At 40.8% G+C, this 22,760-nt stretch overlaps 2 protein-coding genes across 2 annotated transcripts; both read left to right on the plus strand.

Moving 5' to 3' along the window:
- The first annotated feature begins 8,111 nt into the window (after positions 1 to 8,111).
- On the plus strand, positions 8,112 to 10,069 carry ppp1r27b (protein phosphatase 1, regulatory subunit 27b). Its single transcript, XM_079882561.1, has 3 exons — positions 8,112 to 8,570; positions 8,845 to 8,995; positions 9,498 to 10,069. Exons 1-3 carry the CDS (start codon positions 8,339 to 8,341, stop codon positions 9,616 to 9,618), a joined length of 504 nt encoding a protein of 167 aa, XP_079738687.1. The 5' UTR covers positions 8,112 to 8,338; the 3' UTR covers positions 9,619 to 10,069.
- A 9,093-nt stretch (positions 10,070 to 19,162) lies between these two features.
- Positions 19,163 to 22,011, plus strand: LOC307165186 (mapk-regulated corepressor-interacting protein 1-like). The gene is made up of 4 exons (XM_079882564.1): positions 19,163 to 19,561; positions 20,048 to 20,178; positions 20,329 to 20,433; positions 21,028 to 22,011. Exons 2-4 carry the CDS (start codon positions 20,076 to 20,078, stop codon positions 21,093 to 21,095), a joined length of 276 nt encoding a protein of 91 aa, XP_079738690.1. The 5' UTR covers positions 19,163 to 19,561; positions 20,048 to 20,075; the 3' UTR covers positions 21,096 to 22,011.
- The last annotated feature ends 749 nt before the right edge of the window (positions 22,012 to 22,760 follow it).

Genomic DNA, 22,760 nt, shown 5'->3' on the forward strand with positions numbered 1-22,760 from the left:
GTTTTATATTACACATGTATATAACAGTTCATAGTGGCCATGGCTGTCAAGCTTAATAAAGAATGGCAACAAAAGTTGTATCCGTATACAATATGGTTTGTGTGAGGAATGATTTTATTAACTGAATTCCTTTCCCTTTACTGCAGCTTTAGTTTTTTTTTTCGTTCAGTTGCAAAAATTAATAATATTATCTTCTTAAATATAAGAGCTTTGGCAGAAGGAAATATAAATTCACAAAATGATTGAAATTACTGCCTGGTCTTCCAATAAAGGTACTATGTGGGAGTTTCAAGTCTGACAAATCCTTTGGACTACTTTGTTCATGGTTTTTTGAAGCTTGACAATCATGGGCATAGTGAACTGTCCTTCAGAAGAAGAAAAGCTGCATTAACAATCTTCAAAACTCCATTTAAAACAAATACAGTATGGGTTTGGAATGACATGAGGTTGAGTAAATGATTGCATTTTCTATCTTGATTGAGATATCCAGGGTTTTAACCATTTTGTGCAAAACATGCAGAAACTTCTGGAACTTATTAGGTGCCGAGTAGTAACTCCTCTTCCAAAAAAGAAAGTCATATAAACCGCTGTCAGAAATCATGACACATTAAATATGATTAAACAGTCATCTGAAAATAGTTTCCCTGGCAAGAGCATCTTTTTTGCTGGCTGTTTATTTTTAAGTGTTATTTTTAAAAATCTAGTTGTGACCATCAAAATGTCCTTACCTTCACATTTGGCAGGCAATACCTATAAACCACTTTTATGCCCTATTCAATGTGTACTAGAAATTACTGTTGGGTTCCCTGCTGTGTGGCAACCATAGACTGTAAAAAATATGGACAAAGCGTCTGTGACGTCACCCATAGACTTTCTGAAGAACGGGTTTGAAGCCGTTTATGGGGGGTATGGGCGGCGCCATCTTGGGAAATCCTAACCCCGCCCACCTTCTAACGGTACGTTCACACGGGGCATCAGCGTCAACGCTTCCCATTGACTTTGAATGGGTGACGTCAAGCGTTGCCGAAAAGAATTGTGGATCCGTCGGCGGCGCTTCACTGGCGTTGCTCGCGGCAGAAGTTGAGAATTTTTCAACTTCTGCCGCGAGCAACGCCAGTGAAGCGCCGCCGACGGAAGCGTCAGCCAATCAGATCGCTCTATGCAAATACAGTAGCCAGGCGGCAGCCAATCACGTTCATCCTGTTCAAGAGCAGCAAACTGAGGATACATTTTAAAATGGAGGAGAAACTAATTATTGCGGTAGGCAATCACCCGGTCCTTTATGACCATTGAATGACAATGAAGCTTGTTGTTGAGTTCCTGTCTAATTTCATTGGCTGACGCTACTATGACCATGGCGTCAGTGCCAAACTTCAGCCACGCCTTCCGTCAAGCGTTGACGCTGATGCCCCGTGTGAACGTACCGTAACGCAGCGGGCGTCACTCAGCTCGCTCTGCTACTCCGGTTATCTCTGTGTATATTTTAGGCAACGAAATGTGTTATAAAACACTACACTAACTCTTTTCGTTTTCATTTAAAGAAATCTTACACATTATAGCCACACAAATGTTATTCTCTGCACATAACGTTTGCCTATTTATAACAAAACGAAAAACACAAAGCTGCCTCTTTTCGTTTTAAATATAATATAAAAATATTAAACATTTTAATATGGTCCAGGCAATATGTGCATTTGTACTAAACAACAGATGTTGCAGTAAACAACATTACAGATCATATTCGTTGTATTAAAATTTAAAATGACAAAACTCAACCCAGTCTCTTTTTGTTAAATTTCAGTTTTATCAATATTAGCTATTATAAAAGTATAAGTAAAAGGTAAAGTTACAAGAAGCTATACAAATAAAGCAAACAATTCAGTCAAACATAAAAAGTCAGCGCTCGATCTAGTCTAACCATACAACGGTACAGTTAAATAGCTTATAAAGTTATGAAACTTCCCCTCATCCAAAACGATTGCCCAGGGAACAAATTATAGATTTACGAGACCAAAAATCGCCCGTTAGATATACACAAGACGAATCATGTTTAACCACTGTCAAGTTATTCATAAAAGAGGTTCATACAACGACGTCTTCAGAGCTTGCCTTTATTCAACCACTCGGTACAGCAACAATCAGCCCGTGAGCCTGAACATAACTCCCCGCTAAAACACACCCCCCATCATACGTCACCTCTCTCTTACTTCAAAATAAAAGCATTCCTCACACTATTATTCCATAATACCACATCTCCCTTTCTTTGAGAACAAAGGGTGGACTACCTTTGTCTCAGCAGGTCTTAAAGGGGGGTTTATTCTGCCCTTTTGCTGGAAGACCTGTCCCTGATCTGTCCCTGTTTCAAACATGCAACACAGAAATAAATACCTTACTTTTAAATAACTTTTTTTTAGAAAACACCAATAAATCAATAAATCACAAATCAAGTCTCTGCGGCTTTCTAACCTCTCTCCCACACCTGGTCCGCACAGTCTCTGTAGTGGGGCCCTCTCTACTGAGTGATGTTGTCACTGGTGGAGCTGGCTCTGGTGATGTTGATGTTGTCACCGGTGCATCTTCCCCCATCGGTGGCTCATCAGCGTCGACTACCCCACTATTGGTCTGCAGTGGCACCAAGTGATGCCGGTTCCTCCTCAGTGTGCCCTGAGGCACCTGGACGATATAAGAGCGAGGGGTGTTGTGTGTAGATAGCACTGTGCCCTGAACTCGTGCATCGGTGATCCACACATCCTCCCCAGGTATGAGTGGCTCCAGGTTTCTCGCGCCGTGTCTCTTGTTGAAGGATTTTGCGTCGCTCCCCCTCTTCTCCCTTTCTTTAGCCTCCAGCGCGTAGTAGTCAGGCAAAACTGGATTCAGCAGGGTTGGAAGGGCAGGAACTGTAGTGCGGAGGCGGCGCCCCATCAACAGCTCAGCTGGGCTATAGCCGTTCTGTAGAGGGGTTGCTCTATAGGCCAACAATGCAAGATATGGGTCTGACGCCTTTGTTAGCAGATTTTTCACAGTTTGTACAGCGCGTTCCGCCTCCCCATTGCTCTGGGGAAACTTGGGGCTACTCGTGATGTGCACAAAGCCATACTCTGCTGCAAAGGCTTTAAAGCGGCTACCAGAAAACTGGGGCCCATTGTCACTTTTAAGAACTTCACAAATTCCATGACGAGAAAACATGGATTTCAGGTGCACCACCACATCTGCGGACCTTGTGGGTAACAGCAGCGCAATTTCCACATACCGTGAGAAATAATCTACTACTAGTAGATAGGTCTTGCCTTTCAGCATAAACAGGTCAGCTCCCAACGTTTGCCAAGGCCTATCTGGCATCTCCGTTGGCATCAGCGGCTCTTTGACGTTCTTTCTCTCTTGAATGCAGGTTCTACATTTCAATATCATGTCATTCAGCTGGCTGCTGAGCCCTGGCCACCACACCGTCTGTTTGGCCCGGCCCCTGCACTTTGTCACCCCCAGGTGTCCCTCATGTAGTCTCTGCAGCACATCACCTTGTAAGACGAATGGGATGACGAGCCTTGTGCCCCGCAGCAACAGTCCATCATACACAGTCAGCACTGCTCTATCAGGCCAGTAATGTCTCAGCTCCCCCTGCAGTTGGCTTTTGTCAGGCCAGCCGCCTGTGCAGTACTCCATCAGTACAGAGCATGTGCTATCTGCCTTCAAATGCTTGCGTAAGCTGCTCAGATAATCTCCACTGACAGGAATATTGCTGATGACGGAGTCTACATAGATGTTGATATCCTCTATTAGGCTTGTATCTGTGTATGCTCTTGCGGTTCTTAGGGGAGCACGAGATAATGTGTCGGCTGTCCACAGGCTTTTGCCAGGGACATGATTGACTGTATAGTTGTACCTCATGAGTCGCATCCTAAATCTTTGGATTCTTGGTGGGAGGTCATCCAGAGCCTTCCCGCCCAGCAGACTCACCAATGGCTTATGGTCAGTTTCCAGCTCGAATGGTCTTCCCAGGATGAAACAGCTGAACCTTTCACAAGCCCACGTGGCAGCTAATGCCTCCTTCTCTACTTGAGCATAGCGCTGCTCTGTTGGTGTCATTGACCTGGACGCATATGCCACCGGTGACCACCCGGCATCGCTCTTCTGCAGCAGGACTGCCCCCAGGCCAAAGGAAGAAGCATCAGCAGAGATTTTTAGTGCACTGTTTGGGTTGTATAGTGCGAGCACTGGTGTGGATGACAGCTCTGTTTTTAACTGATCCAAGGCGGCCTGCTGCTCTGTCCCCCAGTACCAGTGGTTCTTCTTGGACAGCAGGTCTCTTAGCACTTTGTCTTTTTCAGCCAGGTTAGGCAAGAAGCGGCCCAGCTGATTGACCATGCCCAGAAAACTCCTGAGTTCACTGACATTTTTGGGTGCGTCCATCTCTTGCACCGCTCTCGTCTTCTCCGGATCTGGCTTCACTCCATCTGCTGAAATCACATGACCCAGGAATCTGACTGTATGGCATGTGAGCTCACATTTGTCCATGTTGAGCGTAATGCCGGCCTTTTGTGCCTTCTCTAGCACCGCATGTAGCCGCATATCATGCTCGTCCTGTGTCTGTCCCCAGACCAGGATATCATCCATGTGACACAGTACCCCCTCCAGGCCACCGGTCACTTCTGTCATCATCATCCTTTGAAAGTGCTCGGGGGCTGAAGCTATGCCAAAGGGTAACCGGTTAAAATAGTAGCGCCCAAAAGGCGTGATGAAGGTGGTATATTTGGCAGACTCTTTTGTCAATGGTACTTGCCAAAAGCCCATATTGGCATCTAATTTGATGAATACTGTTGCGCCAGCTAGCATGCCCAGAGTGTGCTCAACAGAAGGCAGGATAAACTTTTCTCTGCATACTGATTCATTCATCCTTGTGAAATCCACACAAATACGAACAGTACCTGCTTTTTTCTGCACCACCACCATCCCGGCGCACCAATCAGTCGGCTCCTCAATCTTGGTGATTACGTCCATCTTCTCCATACGGTCTATCTCCTCCTTCACTTTTCCCATAAGCGGCAGAGGGACTCTGCGCGGTGTGTGGAGAGAGAAGGGCACAGCCTCTGGCTTTAATTTAATTGAGTATGGCCTCCGAACAAGACCCAAGCCGCTACACAGCTTCGGATACTGTTGTTTCACAGATTCCATGGTGATGTTGTCAACCCTGCACACAAGCTGAAGCTGTTCTATGGCAGGCCTTCCCAGCAGTGCAGTGTGCAGGTCTTTTACAACATAAATGTCCTCTGTGGCTGTCTTTTTGCCTCTGCGCAGTGTTTCTCTGGCTACACCTAGGACAGAAAGTACATTGCCACCTGGCCCAAACAATGGGCGTGTCGACACTGCCAGGCGCTTCACATCAAGTCCTCCAGTAATGTCATAGTACACCTCAGCTGGCAGGGCGGTGACATCAGCACCAGTGTCAATTTTAAAGCGCACTTTTTTTTGTCTCACCTGTAGCTGCACTGTCCACGGATCTTTCCCAGCATCCACAGCTCCCAGGAATAAACTCCCTTCTTCTTCTGTAGTGACAGCATTCAGAGATTTTGCACTATTTCTGCACACTTTACCATAATGTCCCGTTTTGCCACAATTGTAACACACAGCATCTGTAGCAGGGCATTCTGATTTTCCATGTGAGGGCATTTTCCCACATCTATAACAGCCTTTTGAACCTTGCTGTGGCCATGCATTAGGTTTATATTTGCCTAGTATTTGTACTTGTGGCTGAGGCTTTGAGGGAAATTTGGGCTTTCTATAACTTTTAGCATGCACAGCATCAACATTGGAGCACTTGCTAGCACCACCATTTTCTCCTCTTAAATCACACTGCTGTCGTCTAACTTCTTCAGACTGCCTTGTCTTTGTTATAGCAGTTTCAAGGGTTAGGTCTCTGTCTAGCTGTAACTTTTCTGACAATGAGACGTTTCTCAGCCCAACCACTAACCTGTCGCGTATCAACTCATTCTGTAATTGTCCATAGTTGCAATGTTCAGCTAATCCGTATAGAGCAGTGATAAAGGAATCCACCGTTTCTCCCGGCAGTTGCACACGCTGATTGAACTTGGCTCTTTCGTATATGACATTCTTTTTAGGCACAAAAAATGCATCAAAGCCCGCCTTAACATCCGTGTACTTCTTTTTCTCATCTACAGTTAGCATTAGCCCCTTAAGCACATCTTCGGCTTCATCGCCCATACAATACACTAACGTGTTTACCTGGTTTTCTTCCGACGTTGCGTTTAAATTGCTTGCAAGCCGAAAGCGGTCAAATCTCCTAATCCAACGCTCCCATTCTTGAGGCTTGGAAAAATCGAATGGCTCTGGAGGTTGTATTGTGAACGTAGCAGTTGGTGTAGGTTGCGCCATATCTGCCAGCTCGTCTCCTGTTCTCCGCCAAACAATACGCTTTGTTTTCCTTTTCTCTTTTCCGCTTACAAGTCAACCCGCTTCTGACACCATGTCAAGTTATTCATAAAAGAGGTTCATACAACGACGTCTTCAGAGCTTGCCTTTATTCAACCACTCGGTACAGCAACAATCAGCCCGTGAGCCTGAACATAACTCCCCGCTAAAACAGCCCCCCCATCATACGTCACCTCTCTCTTACTTCAAAATAAAAGCATTCCTCACACTATTATTCCATAATACCACAACCACTACAGAGACGCCAGAGACAGCGGAACCTCAGAACGTCTAGCCTAGGAAAGGCTGTTCCCGGCGGGGTACACGAGCGCCGAGCGCCCGGTCATCGCTGGATCTCACAACTGGATACAATTTTCATAAATCTTTATAAATAAACCACAGATTTGAAATTTGACCTGAAAAACTCTTAAAACTACATTTCATGATACAGAAACAGTAGTATTATATGTCAACTGTATTAAAAAATGGCGCTTCTTATGTTGTCATTCTCCGTGGCGCTGCCTTGTCAGCTGTCAATCAAGCTGTCAATCAGAGTTAACCACGCCCTTATTGTCATACATTTTATATCTAAATACGATCTAAACTAACGAGTTAGAAAACAATTCACAGCCCTCATGGTTGTCAGGCACTCGGAACCTATCGAAAAATACAATAAAAGTCCATGGGACCAACCTGTAAAAACATGAATTTATGCTGTGAAAACGGACATTTTAACATGGGGGCTATCAGAGAATGTCTAATAGGAAGAGAATTGGCACTCTCTGCTTACTTCCGGTTTCTGGACTGGCTGCAGTAACACGTCTCTGTCCATGCGGGGGCGCTCGCAGGCGAGTGCAGAATGAATGGAGGTCTATGGCGAAAAACCCTCAAAATCCACTTTTCTCAGGATATAATTTTTTGTCTAGTAATTTGAATGTTGTATTCGAAAGGAGATGCAAAGAAATTACACATTGCTGGGTGTTAGATTTTTTAGAGTCACTTATTTGGTTTAAAAAGTCTTTTAAAATGTCAATGACGTCAGAATGCTGACGTCATTAGCAGAATGCTAGCGTGTTATGGGCAACAACAACTCATCCTGTAAGAAATCGAAAAGAAATAAGTACTCGTTCATTCAACTTTCAACCTATAACCCATGTTGAACTTGCAAAACTTACAATAAAATCTGAGATTTCTCAACGGGAATCGGGTGAAAGAGACACATTTAGCCGTCTAGCCCCATAGACTCCCATTCAGTCTGCACTCGCCCACGATCACCTCCAGTGGAACTCTAATGGAACTGCAACCAAGATCGATACAATGGGGCTAATAGGAAGTGCCAAGGCTCTCCGTAGACGGGCTCTGGGGCTATGGACATTTGCTCCCTTTTGGGACCTTCCCTTAGCGGATTTTCGATGTATTGCAGTTTTTCGCACTTCCGGGTAGGCTTCATTTTTCAGATCAGAATGTTGCCGCTTGGTGACAACAGGCAGGGGGGGGAGGAGGAGGGGGCAAGACTTGGTTCAAATGTGGTGCATGAAAACAAGCTAAAGTTACGGATCTCATTGCTAAGTTGGCTGAGTATCGTTGGGGTGTGACTTCAGATCATACCCACTCGTCTTCCAATTCAGTCATCTGAGCTATGAGACAACAGCCTCTTAATATAGTCTAGAGCAGGGTATATATAGGGTACACAGAGCCCTGACTTCAGACCAACTTCTGAACGACTGTCTAGGAAGGATCACTACATTAAGTGACGAACCGAGAGACTGACCAGCTGCTATCATCTAGACCAGCACCTTGGAAAAAAACTTCTAAAGAAGAAACTTTTTAAGACCCTATTCTGCTGAACCTTTTAGCCACATTGAGAATTGGTACAGAATTTCTTATCCTATCTTGGAAACAAGAACATTAAAGAATGAAGTTCTACCAGTGTCCAGTCACCCACACCATGCGCTTTGAGGGCTGCAATCCAAATGCCACTGGTCCAGTGTCATGCTCTCATTCTCAGACTTCCATCAAACCTGTTCGAAATGTTCACTTTCCCAATGACATAGTGTTTCAGGATTATGTCCGTCAAGGAGAGCTGGAGAGAATTGGACGCTTCATCAGAACCAGAAGAGTACGCCTGGACACCATTTACCATTCAGGTAGGAAAACCAACTACTTGTATACTGAGTTAAGTCTGCAAGGGAAAGTAAATCTTTGTTCAGAATCAACTAGATACTCTGCATGAAAGTAATTAAAATGCAATACTGATCACAAAAGCATTCCCTGATCTCCAATAAAGGCTTATCCTATTGCATTAGCAATGCCATTTTTGTCTAGGCAGCTCATATATGCTTGATAATATAATCGTCAGTGTCTCAAGCTTTAATCCACTGAAAATTGTCCTTTAAAATGAACTTATTCCTGATTGTCCAGGCCTGGCAGCCATTCATGAGGCAGTCCTATCTGGAAACCTGGATTGTGTGAAGCTTCTGGTAAAATTTGGGGCTGACATCACCCAGAGAGACGAGGACGGATGGACTCCCCTCCACATGGCCTGCAGTGATGGCTTTCCAGAGATAGCTAAGTAAGTGAACTGCTCAATTTATGTATTTATTTTTGGACTTCTGTAAACATATTAAACCTGGACATTTCATAGATAATTACTTTTTATTGATACTTTGCACGTGACGTCAGTTGTACTGGCTGGCGGGCAAGAACGTCATTCTCTAGCAACGAAAACCAGTAAACTAATCAAGGATCTTGCCAGGACTTTGCCAGTTTTAATATACAAAAGTTGGTGCTTTGAGGTGTACATGACATGCCAGATAGTTGTTGTGCGATTGGATGCACTAACCGCGTTTGTTGCCCGCCAGATATCACGTGACTGCAAAGTATCAATAGTGTATAGAAAATAAAGACCATTTAGTTCAAGTTAAGAACTTGAAAGGCTGCAAAAAAGCCAGACAGAACATTTTACCTGCTATATTCTTTGACCTCTAAAATGTGTGAGATTAGTAAAACCAGATCAGTCAAGAAAGTGAAACTGGGGGAAGATTTAAAGAAATAGTTTTTGTTTTTGTTTTCAGGTTCTTGCTTTCCTTGGGTGCAGACACTGAGGCTGAAAATGACATTGGGGAGAAGCCTGCTGATCTTATTGACCCAGACTGCAAAGAGCTGCTTGAACTCTTTGGTGTCGGTGGTGACTGAACTTGCATCGCCTACCTGAAACTGAAGTTCTTCTGATTGCTCTCCTCTTTTGTGGCAGTTGCCACATTAAGAGTATGAAGCCAGCAAGGGAGTGGAACAGCCACTGTGTATACAGGGGTGCTGTAGTTGAGACACCCTGACAGTGTCTCTTGTTATAATTGTCTGGTCCATTTGGACTAATGACAGAGATTAGGATGTGAGTTGCACTTGCCTCCGCAGGAAGGAACTCTTCCACTGAAACGATACAGTGTGTTCTTGCTCTAAACTAAGTTTGTTATAGTTAATGCCTTCTATTGTGAAACATGATTTTTAAGTAGCAGATCAATGCACTGTTGTGAGAGTTTGATAAATCACCTTGTTATTGTTTTTTTTTTAACCATTTACATGTAATACCTGCCACTGTACAGAAAGTCTTAATTTTATACATACCTGGATTAAAAGTTTTATACATAAAAAAAAAAAAATAAAAAAAAAAATATATATATATATATATATATATATATGTTTATTAGCACAGTTTTTCAGTCAGGAGATAGAACTAATTAGTGAAATCAGCTGGCTGAGTTGGTGGAATAAACATATTGCAGGACTTTTACTTTCTGACCCCTGGACTTTACACCTCTGTAGCATATAATAAATGATTTAGGCTATATGTGCACACCATTATTATCATTCCAATTCATGTGCCCTCGTAATATTTAATCAAAAGATCTTCTCTTCTCTGATGGCAAGTTTACTGGCGCGAGGGCGGGACAACCTGTTACGTGAGATCGCAGCAATTGCACAAAATGATCCATAGATCCAATAAATTCTTGATGGACAAAATCAAGTCCCGCGCTACTTTTTTTCTCTCTAGAAGAAACCGTTTCACTAAGATAAACATCACAACAGGGAAAGTTCAGCTCCTCACACAAAATAAAATAATTCATGGGCTTTTGACTGGAAAATGTATTACGTTGGAAAATGTACTACGTGTATTACGTGTATCTCCCCCCGCCCCCCAAAAAGCTGTTTTTACCATCTTTTCAATGTGATATCAGACACTTCTATTTATAATACTGTTCTTGAATGACATTTTCTATACCTATATAACGTCTAATGTTTCTGAACTCCAGCTCCCGTTCTCTAGATGTAATTTGGGCGTAAGGGGTGGAGCTAGAAGGTCCGACCACACCCTAACCCTACCATAACTCTACCCCTCAACCGATTAGATCTACAGAGGTGGAGCTGGACTACGTCAGGCTCAACCAATGACGTCCAGAGCATAGAGGGGAAGCTGGCTGAACGCGGATATGCTCTGCTGAACGAATCGCGAATGTGCTGTACCCATAGACAGTAAAAGAAATGGACACAGCGACCCCATTGGAACTCAATTGAGACAAGTGAAGCCCATTTTTAGCGATTTCTTAGCACTTCCTTTCCTGACGCGCAGACTCAAACCGAGCAAAGCGTTACACGGACCACGTGAGCAACCCGTCTGTCTTCTAGTAGCTGTGCCAAGAGAAATCTGAATAATTCCCTTCCGAATCTTGCAGAGACGGAGAGTGTGAGTAGGAATTGTCCATGAGCATGGAGCAGGATCAACTTTTGCTAGGTATTCTGATTAATTATATTGTCATTTTGCCTCTACGTCCCCCCGATTGCCAGCGAGCTTCTCCTCCTGTCCATACGGTAATCTCTCTAATGTGCGACAAAGAGTCGCTTGGTTATGACGCAATCGTTAGCCTACTTTTACAAAAACTGCTTCTACGGGACCATAACATAAGCTACTAGGTAATGGAGCATTTTATACATTGTCGTGTTTCTTTAGAAATAAAAAATGGACAAATGGAGTCTTCAAACGCCTCAGATGTAAAGTTATTCGCTGTCAAAGTGACGCCAAAATGAATGGAAGTCAATGGGATTGCTAACGCAAGTGAAGTTCCGCTCAAGATGGCGGCACCCGGCTGACTTCAACTTCCGGTGTGGTGAAGTATTCAGTAACCGCAGAGCCCGTCTACGGAGAGCCTGCCCACTCCCTATTAAGCCCTGTTGTACCGAATTTTGGTTGTAGTTCCACCAGAGTTCCACTGGGGGCGATCGCCATGAGTGCAAAATGAATGGGAGTCAATGGGGCTAGACAGCTAAATTTGTCTCTTTCACCCGATTGCCATTGAGAAATCTCAGATTTGATTGTAGATTTTGCAAGTTCAACATGGGTTTTAGGTCGAAAGTTGAATGAACGAGTACTTATGTCCTTTTGATTTCTTACAGGTTGAGTTGTTGTTGTCCGTAACACGCTAGCATTCTGCTAATGAACGCTGATTGGTCAGTGAAGGACTGATTACGACCAGAGATCCCGCTTGATGGCATCGTGTCATCCGAAGCGGGACCAGAAACAAACAAAACAAAAACTCTTCTAGCACGTGTATTTACCTGTGTCAGCTGTGTTGTCGATGCCTCGAGAGAAAAGAAAGTGCAGAGCGCGAAAGCACCAAAGTGACTGAAGGATTGCCGTTAAGCAGTATCTCTGGTCGTACATGTGTATGACGTCATTGACACTTTAAAAGACTTTTTAAAGCAAATAAGTGACTCTAAAAAATCTAACACCCAGCCATGTGTAATTTATTTGCATTTCCTTTCGAATACAACATTCAAATTACTAGACAAAAAATTATATCCTGAGAAAAGTGGATTTTTATTGGTATAGCGCCATAGACCTCCATTCATTCTGCACTCGTCCTGTGAGCGCCCTCATATGTAATCAGAGAGGAACTGCAACCAATTCAGAAGCCGGAAGTTCAGTGAGAGTGAAACTTCTCGCCATATTAGACATTCTCTGGTAACCGTATAGTATACGGTAACCCTGAGGACCCAAGCAATCCGATTGGTTCAAAGCACGTTTTATGGGTAATCGCTTTAGTGCCTGGTTATAAATCATACAAAATAATTTTATTATAGAAGACGTTTGTACTACGTTTTAGCGAGTCATTAATGTATTTAATGTATTTTAAATGATACGTTTCATATACTAGTATTTAACCGAAGCTATAGATTGTGAAATTAAAACATTTCTCGTTGTTCGTGTGTTTTTTAGTTAGCTTAGATAATAGCATAGCATACAGCTAACGTTATCCGATGATCGTGCTATGAGCTTAAACTGCACTGATACTGCCTTACCGTATTCACAGCCATTCGTAATGCAATTATAATTATGTGATTATTTTTTATCCTCAATAATCAGCGCAATATGTTACAAGTACACTTTTATTTATTAAAAGAGCCATAAAATAATATTTATTTGTGTATATTACTATTTTTACTATTACATTTAAATAAATTACAGAATGCTAGCTATGTTTTGTGGGCATAAATATTAATTGGTTGTCTAGCCTTGACTAAAGAACACTATAATATAATTATGGAATCACAATCTTAATGTAATTAATCAAACCCCTTAATTCATATAATAATCTTTATTTTAAAGAAATAACATGTTAAAGTATGTTTTGTGACAAAGTTATTTGTTACTAAGCAATAGGGCATAATATGCTTTTTTTATTACAAGCATGTAATTTGTGTACTAATGCATATGATTTATGTCATAATAATTCTTAATACAGAACATCATACAACACAATAACATTTAATGTAATAAAATTAGAGAATCAAAACTTATATAAAAATTGTATTAAATTACACAATACAATACATAATGAATTCTGAAACTGAATTATGAGATGTAATATATTACATTTTTATTAACACAAAACTACAAGCAAAATGCACATCGTTTTAGGACATTTATAGAGCTTTTTAAAAATACACAACAATACAAAGCAGCTTTAAACAAACATACTCTAGTATGTCTTTACTTTCCTAAACACTTTTGTGATAGTCCTCTGGCTATACATTGTGAAGATTTAAAAACAATTAATGTTGAGTTAGCTGTGTTAAAATATTTAATGAACTGTAAGGTTAAAGTTTTTTGAGAGCTAATGAGACAAATAGATGCAGTGTATTTTGCTGTATGAAAAGTCAAATCTTTAGTTTGAAGTAAATTCATGTTGTCAAGGCAAGTCACCTTTATTTATATAGCGCTTTTTACAATACAGACTGTATCAAAGCAGCTTCACATTGATAAAATGAAAATAATACAACAAAGTTTGTTTCTAGAAGAAAATTGCATCATTGTCCACCCTAATTAAGCAGATCAATAATATTGTTGAATATTAAATGTCCCCAACTAAGCAAGCCAAAGCCAAGGCAACAGTGGCAAGGAACCAAAACTCCATCAGTGACAGAATGGAGAAAAAAGCCTTGGGAGAACCCAGGCTCAGTCGGGGGCCAGTTCTCCTCTGGCCAACGAGCGAACAGTGTATGATTATGATCCAGGCAGCATTACAGATCAGAAGTCAGATTGGTCGTGTCGACGAGGCCGGCACTTCAGGGATGCGTCATGGTTGGGTCCACGTGCAGGTCCACCATCTAGTCTGGATACGGCCGGAGTCCACATCACTTCAGAAACGGAGAGACTGGTTGACAATTCAGGACTGCGTTGTCGTCGCGTCCAGGCGTAGGTCCTTCATCTGATCTGGATACGGCCTGGATCCGACGGACTGCGGTAAACCTCGGTATAAGCAGAGAGACTAATATTAACGTAGACGCCATTCTTCTTATGATGGAACGAGAACATCAGGATTTATGGGAAGTGTTCCCGGTTCCGGCTGGCCTAATCTATGCAGCCTAATATGGAATTATATAAGTCTATAATGTGTTATGTGAATGCTAGGTCAAAGAGATGTGTTTTTAGTCTAGCTTTGAACTGACTGAGTGTGTCTGCTTCCCGGACAATGTTAGGAAGACTGTTCCAGAGTTTTGGTGCTAAATATGAGAAGGATCTTCCGCCAGCAGTCGATTTTAATATTCTAGGTATTATCAACTGGCCGGAAATTTTGAGATCGCAATAGACGTGAAGGACTATAATGCGTTAAGAGCTCGCTCAAGTACTGCGGAGCTAAACCATTTAGTGCTTTGTAAGTAATCAGCAATATTTTAAAATTTGTGCAGTGCAGTGTTGACAGAACCGGGCTAATATGGTCATACTTCCTGGTTCTGGTAAGAACTCGAGCTGCTGCGTTTTGGACCAGCTGTAGTTTGAAGGAACTCTGCAAAAACACACAAACAACACGTCACATGCTACTGAACACTTGCAGTCTTTAGTGCTGTGGAACACCACTCACTGTTTTTGCTTTGATTTGCAAGCCCAAAGGTGCAACGCAGCCGACGGTTAGCCCGTTGAACCTGAGGTGTCATGGATGGACTGACTTTTGAGGGAACTCTGCAAAAACACACAAACAACACGTCACATGCAACTGAACACTTGCAGTCTTTAGTGCTGTGGAATACCACTCACTGTTTTTGCTTTGATATGCAAACTCAAAGGTGCAACGCAGCCGACGGTTAGCCCGTTGAACCTGAGGTGTCATGGATGCAATGACTTTTGAGGGAACTCTGCAAAAACACACAAACAACACGTCACATGCAACTGAACACTTGCAGTCTTTAGTGCTGTGGAACACCACTCACTGTTTTTGCTTTGATATGCAAACTCAAAGGTGCAACGCAGCCGACGGTTAGCCCGTTGAACCTGAGGTGTCATGGATGCAATGACTTTTGAGGGAACTCTGCAAAAACACACAAACAACACGTCACATGCAACTGAACACTTGCAGTCTTTAGTGCTGTGGAACACCACTCACTGTTTTTGCTTTGATATGCAAACTCAAAGGTGCAACGCAAAAAGTTTGGTGTTTAAAAGTTTCATTCTCGTTAATTAAACCACCCCTACTGTACTAAGCACACTCGACTGAACACATCACACTCATTTTCATTTTAGTGCTTGATTTTCATTAAAATGCAGTGTCCATGAAACAATTATTTTGCATCCTCTGATTGGATCTGGGACATTTATGTGTTTTTGCTCTCCCGTCATGTGTGATATCAATTCTCGTTAATTAAACCACCCCCACTGTACTAAGCACACTGTCCACTGTCTGCGAAACCACTATTTTGCAGTGTAACAAATGCTTAGTGGAATCTCCATATCTCAGCTCTGGAAGGCTCTAGAGCCTCCAATCTTGCACTCCTGTCTGTGCCTCAGCACCCTCTATCCGAATCCAGAGGTTCAAGAAGATCAGATAAACTTTATTTTTCGACCCAAAAAAAACGACAGATTTCGAAAAATAAAGTTTCTCGGATCTTCTTGAAACTTTGGATTCGGATAGAGGGTGCTGAGGCGCAGACAGGAGTGCAAGATTGGAGACTCTAGAGCCTTCCAGAGCTGAGATATGGAGATCCCTTTTTAAATATGTACAAATAACTTTTTAACATATGCTTTTCTGGTAGCAGGGCTGACACAATGAGCGTGTCTTTGTCTTTCAGATATTACATAAACTCAAAGAAAAGAAGAGAACACTTGTCTTCTACCATCAACTTCATGAAAGGCAGATGATGCAAGCATAAGTAGAAAAATCATACCGAGGGACATGCCATTTGCAACATTTTCTGCAAGATGCTTTGCACAAAAAATGTGATTAAAATCCTATAAAAACAAAAGAAACAGAAAACAATTTATTCTTATATTATTAGACATATTACGGAAACTAAATTATAAAATATTTTATTTGTTTTATGGTTTATTAAGATTTACAGAGCTTTTTTTTGACTAAGGGACACAAAATGGCACGTTTACGTATTGACCCAACTGTGATAGGACTCATTAGATATTGCTTGATGCTGCAATATTTTTTTTACCTACAAGAGTCTCCTAGGATAGAAGGAATGGGTGGATATTCCGGAGCAACTTGCAATTTCTGACTGACCATTTGCCATCTTGGTTTGGAGGGGGAAAAAAAATCAAAACACAACGGCTTGCCACTTGGTTGAAATATATAGGATGATGTACCAGGATGGGTCCACTGAAGAGGATGATGTGCAACTATGTCAGCTGCTATCATTACGCTAGTAATTCATTAAGTTAATTATAAAGTGTTGCTATGTTGTGAGAAGGTATTCCTTTGCAGAGATCCCAACCCTAACTAAGCATTTAACAAACAGAAAAAAGTGACATCTCATTACCAGATGTTCTCCAGTCCTAAAAGTAAAACAAAAACACAAACAATCTATATTTAAAAGATCTTTTAGAAAGTCGTGGTCTCTTTTGAGCCTTTGTCAGTGATGCTTGATTTCTTTCAAGACAACATACTCTGAAATACTTCCCATGATCCCATACATAAAAAAAAAAATACATGCTGTGTTGGTGATATCATATTATATATATATATTAAAATATTCGTACATAGGCTATATAAAATAAAATGACACAACCCTGTCTCTTTTTGTTAAATTTCAGTTTTATTGATCAATAATAGCAATTATGAAAGTATAAGTAGCCATACAAGTCAAGAAATAAAGTAATTAAACGATTCAGTCAAATATAAGTCAGCAGGCACAACGTTAAAGATAAATAGCCTAAACAATTCAACGTTATATAAAGTTATAAAACTAAACTTTGCCCCCAGCCAAAACGAAAATGATAGATTAATGAGATCAAAGATCGTCCGTTAGACATAGCCTACACAAGACGAATTATACCACTCCACTAGACTCAGCGAGTAACGTCTGCTGCACTTGCCGAGATAAGGCTTTTTCAGGCGGGATACGTGAGCGCTGAGCGCCCGGTGATCCCTTGGATCTCCCGTCTCCGAAAACGTCAGATCAAAATTTGAAATAGGCGCTGTCTGTATAAACAAACAACATATTTGAGATTAAAACAACTACTTTCTCGACTGAAAAACTCTTAAAAATACATTTCGTGACACAATAACAGTAGTATTTTTAAATTTTGCGGTCTTTCTCCTGCTATTGACGCAACTTGAGATTGTAAATACTAGCTATACACAATTTACATATACAATATATAATTTAATAATTATAATTTATATAATTTAATTTTACCTTGCATATAGCAGCGGGATTTAGCATTCTACATAAAGCTACCACATAATAACACTTAAACAGCTCACGTTAGCTACAAGTTATCGCGAGAACAGATTTAGATCAGGCATACTACTGGCATACTAATTGGGTCCTCAGGGTTACCGTATACTATACGGTTACTGAATACTTCACCACACCGTGCTGCGTTCCAGTCCACTTTTAGACACGCACTTGCGAACTTCCCTAAGCACTTCCCCTTGGGGGAATCCCTGCCGCCATTTTGAAGTGCGTTCCACTTCGTGAAGTGGACGAGGGAAGTTTATATGGACAGACCCTCGTTCCCTCGATTTTGACCGAGGGAGCGAGTCTGCTTCAAATGTACACTTCAGGCACCTTTATGTCCCACAATGCAGTACGATTGTGACGTCACCACATATCTCATCTAATCACCACCACAACAGACAACTCTATGATATATTAATTATATATATTTTTTGTTTAAAACAACCCAAACACACATAAACATTTGGATGCGGCATTAAACAAATTCTTAAAGGAAAAAAAATGTAAATAATAAATCAACTCCACAGCTGATTCCAAGTGATCAAGGGCTTAGGACGTTCCAGTTCAGCCCACTGCAGTTTCCGCCAGTAGTGGGCACTCGCAATGACGTACATCCGAGTGAACGAGACGGAGGGAAGTTTGCGAGTGAAGGGCATGACAGTTTTGGACTGGAACGCAGCACCGGTCGACTTCCTTCCCGCTTGGCTGTACCAGAGGATGTCTAATAGGAAGAGAATTGGCACTCTCTGCTTACTTCCGGTTTCTGGACTGGCTGCAGTAACACGTCTCTGTCCATGCGGGGGCGCTCGCAGGCGAGTGCAGAATGAATGGAGGTCTATGGCGAAAAACCCTCAAAATCCACTTTTCTCAGGATATAATTTTTTGTCTAGTAATTTGAATGTTGTATTCGAAAGGAGATGCAAAGAAATTACACATTGCTGGGTGTTAGATTTTTTAGAGTCCCTTATTTGCTTTAAAAAGTCTTTTAAAATGTCAATGACGTCAGAATGCTGACGTCATTAGCAGAATGCTAGCGTGTTATAGGCAACAACAACTCAAACTGTAAGAAATCGAAAAGAAATAAGTACTCGTTCATTCAACTTTCGACCTATAACCCATGTTGAACTTGCAAAACCTACAATAAAATCTAAGATTTCTCAACGGCAATCAGGTGAAAGAGACACATTTAGCCGTCTAGCCCCATTGACTCCCATTCAGTCTGCACTCGCTCGCGATCACCCCCAGTGGAATTCTAATGGAACTGCAACCAAGATCGATACAATGGGGCTATATAGGAAGTGCCAAGGCTCTCCGTAGACGGGCTCTGGCTGTATTGATGGCAAGTCATTTCCGCGAACTGATTATTTGAAACACTTGAGAATCGGACCATTAAATTTAGTGATTCTTTCATGAGGCGACACCATCGCTTGCTTCCAGACATCCCAGCGTGGTAGTATACGTCGTTCCCAATAAAACAAATGTTCTGTTTGTTATGTTTTAATTTGTGTATGTATTTATTATTATAACGTTTACAGGTCTGTGTCCAATTTGAATTTGCAGAATTCAGCTTAGAAAAAGAAAGTAAACAATTGAAGTACTAAATTTACTTTTTGACCCATCGGTAAAATTTCGATTCTTTTCAGTTCAATATTGGTTCTCGGCTAATTACGCATGCCAGACATGGCTGAAAGAGACGGTCCCTGGTTAAATGTGACTGAATTCAAAGAAGTGCTACCGTAGTACGCTAATCTCAGACCGATTTCTTTGATTCATTGAAAGGTCCGATTCAACAGATTCGTTCTCCAATCTAACGTGACATCGCTGATTGTTGTGCTGGACGCCCCTCAACGCAGCCGTTAAGGATCGTTTTGGCTGGAACAAAGGATTTAAACGCCACTTTGTAAGTTCCAAATGCTCGTAAGTTTTAATCGCATTAATTGTAATATTTTAGTTACGTCGAATCGATCTCTTGTTTAAACGTTTTTTTTTTTTATTGGGGGGGTTTCTGTTATTGATGTTAGCTGCTAAGCTAGTAAGATATTTAAGAAAATATTACGTCCCTTTATCGGACAATAAACATATTTGCTATTTCAATTATATGCGGCGGCAAACTAGTGTTTGTGAGACTGACCTCAAAATGACAGCACGTTAAAATAAAATTGAGAATAGACCACGGCTCTAAAAGCTATCGCTACATTTCCAGGTTTAAACTGCCTGCTTTTGTGCTTTGACACTTCCTGGAGAGCAGTTCCCTAAAAAACACAAATAATCAGGTAATTAACTCTGTTGTCCAGTTAACAATGACGCCTTTCACAGTGGGTCTGTCACTTTAGTGTCATAGGTTTGATTTAATAAGTGTTAAACTGATTCATGGGGATTTTGACAGTGTTGTGGGCAGCTCTCCATCCTCAAGCATGGTTCAAAATTACAAGCAGATGTCCGGAGACGGTTCCCCAACCAACACAGAGGAACTACTCACACCAGCACACGAGGAAAATGTGCGATTCATTCATTACAGTAAGTTGCTTTAGAAATCTTTTCAAAAGGCAGAGATTTAAAAAAAAAAATAAAAAAAATAAAAAAAGGTCAGTGGCCCATCAAAAATATTCTGTTTATATGTTGTTTGGGAATTCGAGTTTTATATAACATCAACACTTCTTCCAACAGCTTGGCAGCGTGTAATGAGAGAAATGCAGACTTGCCAGGGAAGTGAAAACAATAACCAGGGACCTCAGAAGTATGTGGAGAGGATGCCAAACCCTGCACTGAGCTGTATGTTCAACTGGGTGATTTTTGTCCTGGGAATTGTATTTTATTGATAAAGGAACATTTTAGAGAATAATTAATAACGGTTGAAATATTAGCAGAGCTATCAGCTGTTACCTGGTTTTCCTTGCTAGGGGGGGATGTGTCTCTTAACAAATGTGTGCATTTTCTTAAAGTCCCCATGAAATCAAAATTGACCCTATTTACTTTGTTAGCGCATATTACTAGTCTTGTGGTTAACAATTAATCTGTGCAAGTAAATATAAAAAAAAAATTTTTTTTTACCATGGTAATCTTTAATCAAAATCTGAAAAGTTTCTTCCGGTCTGGAATGGCGTCTTTTTCTGATGACGTAGGTTTGACGGCTTGGTTTGAAAACGCTTAACCACTCCCCTCAAACCGTTAGTCTGCTATGAGCGAGAGATTGAGAGGAGGAGCGCTAAGTAAAACCCTGCCCTCTGTTCAATATTCCGTTTCACTTGGAAATACGTCATAACACTGGAGAAAAGTCGTTTGCAACTTCCGGTTCACGGGGACTTTAAAGACTCAACTGAAATATTATGCATGCATGCTCTCTAACTGTTTGTTTCTACTCTTCAGCTTTTACACCAGTTGACTTGAATGATGTGAAAAGGAGAAACACACAAGACTCCAAGAAGTCTTTATGAATTTTTAAATCTATCCAGCGTACAGACTGATACAGCATAAACTTCTTGCCTGATGCACTGATTTTATTCAGACCATTTATCTGCTGATCCCTGATCCATATCCATTCAAGTGATAAGCCTTGTTCATTGATGCCTACTTCGTCCAATGTAAAATAACAAATGATTCTCCCTGAAATAATGTTTCTACAATCCTAATTGCTTTTTATAGTGCTGCAGATATTATTTTCATGTAGCACTTTTTTTCTTCCAAGAATCTATATTTTTGTAGGCCAAACCAGAAGTTAGCATCACCCTAGTTCCCTAGACAAAAACCCATTAGGATTTTTTCCATTGGCTTTTGGATTGTTGCAGAAAATAAGCTGTGACCAACAAAAGGTTATGATTCTTACATTATGTTTTGTTCAACGTGATGATCTTCACAAATTAACCCAACCTTTATGAATTTTGAAGCCTTAATAGTATCATTGGCAGAAGTAAAAAGCTAGATGTTGGCTATAAACGAACTACACTACAATCTCATGACTTCACTGTCACCACCATTAAGTTTCCAACAATTTTTATATATATATTTTTTTATTTCCTTGAAAGCTTGAGTTATAATAGTTTTCAAGAGTGAGATTATAAACCCATTTAGGATGTAAAAGATAGAGTAGATTACCTTACCTGTGTGATGATGTTTAATGGCCCCAGCAAACTCTGTAATCCCATTTAACCACGTTAGCAACTGCCTTTTTCAAGACAAGTATTAGATTTTTAAAAACACAAAGGAGTATAACTGATGTATTTTATGTTGTGAAATAAAACATTGAAATATTTTGACCTTGTGTTACCTTACTTCAGGCATTTAACCAAAAACCCATTCAAAAAAACTATTGACTTCAGGACGATGCTAAATTCAGGAAGTGCTAAAATGTTTGGCCTACAAAAATTAATGATCCCTGCAGCACTCTATTAATGCTCATGTAAAGAGGCATATAGGGCAAAAAAACATGTATTTGTACATGTATTATCACCCATTCAAACCAACAAAACTTACAAAAAAAAAAAAGGCTTTTGCTATTTTTCATTACAATTGTTCTTCTTCAGATGTTGCAAAGAAACAGAAAAGATTGGATAATGCTCATAGGAAAACTGAATTCGTTATCTAAAGAACTGCAATTTTTTGTTTTATTTTTTACTAAATTCAGGAAGTGCCCAGTGTGCTTTATATTTTAATGAATTTGTTTTAAAACACAATTGAAATGTTTTCATTTATCCAGGTTTACAATTTGCATTAGCCATGTTTGTGAAATGAAAACATAGACCCCTGGTTTCACAGACAACTAAGCCTAGTCCCAGACTAAAATGCATGTTTGAGCTGTTTTAACAGAAAGCAACTTGCACTGGCATCCCTTAAAATCTGTCAGTGCCACTGCTTTGTCAAGATGCACACCAGTAATGTTTTTTTTTTTTTTTTAAAGGCATGTTTATAAAAGCTAATTTATAGTCCTAATTGAACTAAGGCCTAATCCTGGCTTAATCTAAACCCTGTCTGTGAATCCAGGCCAGAAAAGACCTAAATTACTAATTACTAAATTAATAGTTTTTATAAGAAATGGTGGTTGTAGGGCAATTTGAGTCTGGTTCAAATTACTTCCAACCTTATTTTTTTTCCTCTGGCATAAA

Source organism: Squalius cephalus (assembly GCF_949319135.1).
Source record: "Squalius cephalus genome assembly, chromosome: 10".
Classification (NCBI taxonomy): Eukaryota; Metazoa; Chordata; class Actinopteri; order Cypriniformes; family Leuciscidae; genus Squalius; species Squalius cephalus.